At 35.2% G+C, this 9,320-nt stretch overlaps 1 protein-coding gene across 7 annotated transcripts in view; it reads left to right on the top strand.

Moving 5' to 3' along the window:
• LOC106869334 (netrin receptor UNC5C) overlaps positions 1–9,320 on the top strand; it is a 528,047-nt gene that overhangs the window by 413,966 nt on the left and 104,761 nt on the right. For all 7 annotated transcript variants that reach the window (XM_089345427.1, XM_089345430.1, XM_089345428.1 and 4 more), the window contains one exon: positions 3,936–4,103. In XM_089345427.1, the coding sequence (XP_089201553.1) occupies positions 3,936–4,103 (168 nt within the window). The remainder of the gene's footprint in view (positions 1–3,935; positions 4,104–9,320) is intronic.

Below are 9,320 nucleotides of genomic sequence, written 5' to 3'. Positions count from 1 at the left end.
ATGGTGATCTCGTATCAAGATAAACAGCACATGGCCTTGCATGTGGGGCCCAGTGAGAATTTTCTTCAGGTCAAGTAGCCCATTCTGCTCAAAGGGTCTCTGAACTAGATTTGTTTAAGGATGATGAACAAAACACCCATGTTTCCAGGGGTGAATTATTCAAACTCTAAAGAATTTTTCTCAACACATGGCTATGATGCTTCCCCACAACTCCCGCTCATGATCAGAGATGCACATATCGTTAGCCATTAAGTGACATGTTCACCTGATTTAGGTCAAGTAACTGACTTGCAAATCTGCGAGATTGATCAGAATATTTGTTGTAACCCTCTTTTATACCAAGACAAAATATGTACATGTTGATGCTTCCAATCATTTAAGATCAGAAACCATGGGAACCACTGCCTGTTACTGCATCAGGGCAATTATTTTTACTATTACTACTTTTATTAGTATTACCAGAACGACTGCTTTTCAGGTAGTTTTCTGCCAATTGCTAAATATTCATGTATTTGATTCCCAATTTGTGTAATTTCTCTGATATCATCTACTTTTCCTTCATATTCTATATTCATATTCATGTAATTGCTCTCATTTGCTCAGTAAAAAAAAAACATTGCAAATAATGTCGCACTCAAAGACAGAATTAGAATTTGAAGTAATAGATAAATATTATTTGACTTAATTTAGCCCCACATAAAATTCGTCAGATTACTCTATGTAACAACTGTTATTTCTTGTCTGCTTACCCCTGGAAAGTATGAAAAATAGCTAATATTTCCATCAAAATTTGTTTTTGTTACAATTATTCAAACCCTAAAGAACCCCTGTCAACACACAAAGCTATGATGCTCCACCACTAGTCCTGCTTATGATCAGAAATGCACATATTGTCAGCCACTAAGGGACATACTCAAGTGATTAAGTTCAAGCAACTAATTAAGGTGAAGCAAATCTGTGATATTGAATAGAGTATTTGTTATAATGAGATTTCTATTTCAGGAACTCAACACTGAATCTGTCTGAAATGTAATGGAAAATAGGTCAGTTTCAAAACATTGATGTCCCAATGGCAAAAGCAAAGTTTGAAGGGAATAGTAGTCATTTCCTTTTATTTTTAGTTAGAAGCAAATAGAAAATAGCACTTACTGACAAAAGACAAAAAAAATAATTTTGTTATACAGTGTTGCCACATGAATAGTGCTGCACGTGTGTGTGTCTATATATATATATATATATATATGAGCAGTATTGGTATCCAAAAGACCCAAGGTTGCAGGTAATGCTATGTAAGTGTTATGGAAGGACTGTAGTTAAACTCTCAGTTCGATAATCCTCTTTAGTTTAAAGTTATGTCTAAAAAATTAGTGGTTTTGTGGAAATTTTCAAAAGTAATAGATAGATTGAGGCTAGAGAAAAAAAAATTGTGTAGATCTTTCCCAGCTCATTCTAAACAGGATTTATTTACGCTCTTGGTGACTAGCAAGGTGTCATCTATGTAGAGGCCTCCTTTAATGTTAGGGAAATGTATTTGGAGCTGGTGGGATATGTATAGTCCAACAAGGTCAGTGACTTGGGCGGAGTCGGATGATCCCATAGTAATGTCAAATAATTTGCTGTGGCTATAGTTATAGTGGTTGGCCCGGCACCAAAGTTTGTCCTCAAAAGAAATAAGGGTTTTATGAGCATTAAGGATTATGTTAATTCCTAATGGGGTTAGATTAGTTAGATTAATAGCTAGAAGGAGAGATAAATTAAGAAGTTTGGGAGAAATAGAAGATTAGCAATTATTTATATTGAATTGTAGGAAAGAAACATTTCTACCACTTCTACACACCACTTTCCATGGATAATAGAACTGCAACTATAACATCTTTATATATTTTTATTTTTATTTTTACATTCATTCTCCTATTTCCCTCTATACTTCTTATTTCCTTCTTTTTAACCATCTAATATTTCCTTCTTTTTAACCATCTCGCATCGTCTCTGATGAAGGGATATTCCTAATATCCCAGAAACAGCTGTAAGACTAACTTTCTCTTTATAAATTGTTCTGAAAATTCCACATAGCCTTGACTTTGTTGTCTCATTTTATTTAACACCCACACACACATATCAAAAGACTTCATAACTTGGATTGAGAGAGAACTGGAAAAAAAAATCACAAATGAAGTACTTATGGTAGGCTTAGATTCATGTGATTGTATAACTTACAATTTCCTCCACATTACATTTCCATCAATATATATGTGTATGTATATGTATGCATGTACGTGTATATATATATATATATATATATATATATATATATATATATATATATATATATATATAGGTGTATGTGTATACATTAACTATCAGAAGTATATAACAGAAATAATCTTGTGTTGAGAGGGTTATTATGCCAATAATAACACATGCACTGGTTCAGCATCACTTTTTTTTGTTAGTCAGTTGGTTAAATATCTTACCAACTAACTAACTGGTCATTTGTTTAATGTGAATGTGTTGTTATTATTGGTGTAATAACCTTCTCAAGACATAAAATTTGTTTCAACTCACAAATTCCCTTCAAGAATCTCACAAACCAATTACAAGAACAAAGTAACAGACCATGTTATAGTCCTTATCCTGTACTGTGTCAGTCCTCCACGATGGTTTTTTTTTCTTTTTAAACCTTGTGCACAACAATCAATTACTTTAGGGGGAGAAATGAGACAAGTTTTGTATTTGGTATTGTTGACGTAAGTAAATGAAGACCACTTTGTTTATTCATCTTTCTCTTTCTTCAAAAACACCCAATAAATATACATGGATACTGGAGTAAGTATAATTTAGCTGAAGTTGGATTAAACTTATAATTTGGGAGATATCTGCAGAAAGTAGTATTGACAACTTTTATATTTCCAACAGACACTCAAAAAAGATACACTGTCTTGCAGTGCAAGTTAACTATTTTGCAGTGAATAGAAATTAGTTTTTGTGAATGAATCTTGTAGTTAAATTCATCAAAAATAAAAGAGACTTCAATCCCACAATATAATTTTTAAAAGATAAAATCATTAAATTTGGGATTTGTAAGAATTTTCTAAACAGTGTAGGCTTTAGTAATTGTTTCAACACACAAACAGACCTCATGTTATAGTCTTTATCCTGTGCTGTAACAGGCTTCTATAATGGTTCTTTCTAAACCTTGTGCACAACATCAAATACTTTGGTAGAAAAAAATGAGACAAGTTTTGTATATGGTACTGTTGTTTTTAATAAATTAAAACCACTTTTTTTTTTAATTCATCTTTCTCTTTCTTCAAAAGCACCCAATAAATATGCAAGGATACTAGTGTAAACATAATTTATCTGTAGCTGGATTAAATTTATAATTTCGAGAAATGGTCTGACTGATATGTCTGTAGAAAGTAGCAGTAGAAACATTTGGACAATCTTAATATTTTCAGAAGAGTAAACAATACTAAAACAGACACTATCTTGCAGTTGACTATTCAAAAATCAGTTTTCTGATTGAAACTTAGGGTTGAAATCAGCAATAATAAAAAGAATCTTGAAAACTCCTGATTAAAAATTGGAATCTATAAAAATGTTCTTGACAGTTTAAATTTTATTAATTTCCTTCTTTTAGTAAACTATACAAGTAATAAAGAAGCAGCTTCCTTCATTGTATTATAGGTTGTTGTTGTTGTTGTTGATGTTTTCTTTTAAGATTTAACCAGGATAACTGAGGCAGGACTCGTGATCCAGTACTGGGTTACTGATGTTGGTGGAATGGAGGGTGGAAGTTGTCCTAAAACGGAAACCTGGCGTATATGATGTATATGTATGTTACATATTGCAATTGACACCAATGTTGTAAATGCAGATGTATAGAGTTCTAATCCTGCTGATGTTACTATTTCTATTTCTCCACACGACTGCAGTAAACGGAGGCTGGTCATCTTGGAGCCAGTGGACAGAGTGTTCGGTGAAGTGTGGTCGAGGGATACAGAAGAGGATGAGGTCCTGTTCCAACCCATCACCCTTGAACGGAGGAATGAACTGTCATGGAGACACCACCCAGAAGACATCTTGCAATGCACTCTGTCCAGGTAAGGTACAATCACATAATTGCATACACCCTCGTACTATATAGGCGGGTGTATATATATACATACATACATACATACATACATACATACATACATACATACATACATACATACATACATACATATATATATATATATGCATCTGTGTGTATATATATATATGTATAGAATGTTTGAAGAGGTGTACAGATATTGTATATTGATGAAAAGGAGGCAGTCAGAATTTTGGATAATTTTTCGAACACAAGACAAAATCAAAATCATTTTGATTTTGATTTTTGCCTTGAGGAAAAACGAATGAAAGTGCTGATAAAGAATTATCCAAAATTCTGAATGCCTCCTCTTTCTCAGTATATATATAATACAAACACATACACACACACACACAAACATATATATATATATATATATTTATATATAGGTTTGGTAGTACAAAATATAAACAGGAAAATCAAATTCAAAACATGAGTACACATTTTTATCTTTATCTTTTACTTGTTTCAATCATTAGACTGCGGCCATGCTGAGGCATTGCATTTTATTCGAAGAATTTTAGTTGAACAAATTGACCCTAGTACTTATTATTTATTTATTTATTTCTCTTTTGTAAACCCTGATACTTACTCTGTCAGTCTCTTTTCCAAAACTGCTAAACACACCAACACATAACCACACCAACACCAGTTGTCAAGCAGTGGTGGGGTACAAAGAGCTACACAAAGACACACACACACACATATATATATATGATGGGCTTCTTTCAGTTTCCATTTAATTGTATCAGTCTCTTTTGCTGAACTGCTAAGTTACAGGGACATAAATGCACCAACACCAGTTGTCAAGCAGTAGTGGAGTACAAACACCTACACAAACACACACACACACACACACAGATAGACAGATAAATAGATAAGAGGGACTTCTTTTGGTTTTCATGTACCAAATCCACTCAAAGTCTTTGGTCAGCCTGAGGCTATAGTAAAAGACAGTTGCCCAAGATGCCACACCTACACCTGTATCTATTTTTTATTTAATCAGCACCCATAAGAAGGTCCAGAGTTTCATACATTGAACCTGAGAGTTTGGTAAGTGCAGATGTATGAAACTCTTGGCTCTTGACTCTTCCTGTAACTTGCCAGTACCTGTCAAACCATCCAGCCCATGTCAGCATGGATAAATGGACATTAAATGATGATGATGATGATATATACTTATCTTCTGAATTCTATCTTCCTGTTACTATTATCAAACCTACACACACACATATATATATATATATATCATTTAATAAACAATATATATTTTTATGTGCTACTATTAGTTTCCTGTGCTGAGAGCATGCCAAATAGTGTTTTTTAACACATCTGATGTCCTAACACAATCATCAGACACTGCCCACATGACATAATGAACTAAAAATGGGACAATAGAATGAGAGAAAAGGCAAGAAACAAGTAGATATAAAAGGTGGAAGGTTGAAAAACTTGAAAACAAAAAAGAAATCAGTAAGAAGTAAATGTGGGGAAATAAAGTTATTTCCCATTAGACTGCGAAAGATAGTGGCTTAGAGTCTGCAGTACAGTTACTCAATCAGGAGAGGGAGGCACTTGACACGTTCCTCATCAGGAACTTAGCCATGTGCTCACAACTTCTGAAAATTTTGGATCTAGAATTCAGCAGTGAGTTAGAGTTCTTAGATTTGAAAAGGATACAAGTTCTTTCAACTACACATAGCTTACATTGTTTTGATCAGTTAACATATGGTGTAGATTTTTAGACAATTTTCCACTTTATTGTATGTGGTGTAGCATTTGATTTCAGACCCCCATATGTGGTTAGCCAGCTTAGTAGTTTTTCTTTTGTCCCTGGGTTGGAAAGGGGATAGTGATTTTTTACTTCACTTTCACAAAGTCCAATATAGCCCTTCCTGTCGGTTGTGTTATTATCTAGCATTGCCGTAATTTCTGCCTCGTAGATGATGGACTTAATCATACACAGCTGGCTGGGTTAACAGGTTCCTGGGTCTTGACGGTTAGAACTGAGAGGGGAGGTCTTGATGTGGGTGTCATGTAATGATACTCTTCATATTGGAGCAGCAGCTATATGATAATTTCACTGAGCACCTGTTAAATATTCTTCTGTACCTGTGATTTTCTGGAGAATGTTTGTCTAGGAATCTTTTACCTATGTTAGTTTTTACATTAAGGGAAAAGGAAGGGGTGAATCAAATTATTTTCCTAACTCTATTATTATTATTATTCTAATTATTATTAGAGGTGTTGTATATTAATTTATCCTTAAAGCCACTATTGGCTAGGGGGTTGTTGCAGTAGGGGATTGCCTTCTCAAAAATTTCTATAGAGGAAGAGAGTTAGAAACTCTGTTATTAATGATAGCTATCAGGTTTTTAAATACTACAGAATGATGACAAGACTATTTATGTGTATAGGAAAGATTTTTGTTGGGCTTATTGGTAAGGTTTATAAGCGGAAGAGGTCAGGTTTAGGAAAGCATCTAAAAATTTGTCTAAAATTGGTTTTCTACCTTTTATATCTATATCTTTCTCACCTTTTCTTGCTTTTTCTCTCATCCTATCGTCCTATTTTTAGTTCATTATGCCATATGTGCCCTGATGATTGTGGTAGGACACCAGACATGTTAAAAACACTGTTTGGCATGCACTCTGCACATGAAATTATCAGTAGCTCATAAATACATATATTGTGTTTACTAAATAATACTTATCTCTCACCAGATGGAGTACTTTTTTTTTGTTGATCTTATCTTCACGAAACAGTACACTATATATATATATATATACACAAATACAGATACAGGCATGTAATATATATATGTGTATATATATATATATATATATATATATATATATTTATAGATATATGACCAAGTTAGTAGTGGGGGTGGGTGCGCTGAAAGTGTAGCTGCTAGAATAAGAATAGCCTGGGCAAAGTTTAGAGAGCTCTTACCTCTGCTGGCGACAAAGGGACTCTCACTCAGAGTAAAAGGCAGACTGTATGACGCATGTGTACGAACAGCCATGCTACATGGCAGTGAAACATGGGCTGTAACTGCTGAGGACATACGTAAGCTCGCAAGGAATGAAGCCAGTATGCTCCGTTGGATGTGTAATGTCAATGTGAATACCCGTCAGAGTGTAAGTATCTTGAGAGAAAAGCTGAACATTAGAAGCATCAGTTGTGGTGTGCAAGAGAGACGATTGCGCTGGTATGGACATGTGGTGAGAATGGATGAGGATAGCTGCGTGAAAAAGTGCCACACCCTAACAGTTGAGGGAACCTGTGGAAGAGGTAGGCCCAGGAAGACCTGGGCTGAGGTGGTGAGGCAAGACCTTCGTACATTGGGCCTCACCGAGGTGATGACTACTGACCGAGACCTTTGGAAATGTGCTGTGCGTGAGAAGACCCGGCAAGCCAAGTAAGATCGTTGCCAGTGCCCCTGGACTGGTTCTTGTGCGGGTGGCACATGAGATGCACCATTTTGAGCGTGGCCGTTGCCAGTACCGCCTGACTGGCTCCCGTAGGATTTTCGAGCGAGATCGTTGCCAGTGCCCCTGGACTGGCTTGTGTGGGTGGCACATAAAAGACACCATTTTGAGTGTGGCCGTTTTCGTGCGGGTGACAAGTAAAAGCACCCACTACACTCTCTGAGTGGTTGGCGTTAGGAAGGGCATCCAGCTGTAGAAACTCTGCCAAATTAGACTGGAGCCTGGTGTTGCCATCCGGTTTCACCAGTCCTCAGTCAAATCGTCCAACCCATGCTAGCATGGAAAGCGGACGTTAAACGATGATGATGATGATGATGATGATATATATATATACATACATATGTATATATATATATATACATACATACATACATACACAAATACACACATATATTTATTAATGTGCTTCCACACACTACATCGACTCACAAATAAACACACAGTGATATAAAATACACACACATACATTCAAAACAGCTGATATCAAAATAAGGTGGTGCCCGCGGTTTTTTCCACATACCACATAGACGTGAATGTGGAACGGCACTTGCTATGGGATTAGCAATGAGCCTTGGAGAATACCACGTCTTTAGAACATGTGTTGTTTCTGAAACACAATCTCTACTGAGTAGTTGTTCTCCAAGATGAAATCCCATGACATGTATTGTTCCAGGTTTTTGTGTGCATGTGTATATAATACATACATATACATCATTTATATATGTATTCATATGCTCATACACATACATACACTAGCAAATATAGATAGTAATAAAAATGCGTATAGTCTCATATATACCTTTATCTTTTACTTGTTTCACTCATTAGACTGTGGCCATACTGGGGCCACTGCCATGGAGAATTTTTTTAGACTAATGACTCCATCCCAGTACTTATTTTTTTGATAAGCCTGGTACTAATTCTATTGGGGTTTTTTGCCAAACTGCTAGGTTATGGGGACATGAACACAGCAACACCAGTTGTCAAGTGGTGGTAAGAGGCAAATACAAACACACACACACACACACACACAGAGGCAAATCAAAACAAAAATAAAGACAACAAAAGTCAAAAGGACGTATATAGTGAATGTATTAGATTGATGCTCAGTTCTCAGATGGAAAAAAAGGGCCAGGAGTGACGTTTGGGCATGGCTCTTCGTCAGAAAGAGGAAAGGTGTAGAGAGAAGATAAAAAATGTGGGCTTACTTGGCTGAATTGACCTGAAACAAGCCCATCATATATATATATATATATATATATATATATATATATATATATATAAATAATAATAAAGGAGTTATGACACAAAAACATATATATTCAAATGAATATATTTATCTTCTTCAATATATATTTCAGTATAAAGAATCCATTAAGAGACTTAATAAATCAAAATTTCTTTACACATCATTCAGGAATAAATATAACATCAGAAAAAATACATTCGGTTTAAAAACACAAACCTTTCATGGCGAAAAAATTTCACAATTCTTTGTTAACTTGGGAGTGGAGAATTTAAAAAAATAAATTTCTTGTTAACTTCTTTGGAGAACTTTCTCGCATTCATTGTCAAACAGCTTCAGGTTCAGTCCCACACACACAATGGGCTTCTTTCAGTTTCCATCTACTAAATCCACTCAAATGGCTTTGGTCAGCCTGAGGCTATAGTAGAAGACACTTGCCCAAGGT

Source organism: Octopus bimaculoides, chromosome 29 (assembly GCF_046866305.1).
Source record: "Octopus bimaculoides isolate indiv1 chromosome 29, ASM4686630v1, whole genome shotgun sequence".
Lineage (NCBI taxonomy): Eukaryota > Metazoa > Mollusca > Cephalopoda > Octopoda > Octopodidae > Octopus > Octopus bimaculoides.
Note: the sequence above shows the minus strand (reverse complement) of the source record. Positions and strands in the feature narration are given on the sequence as shown.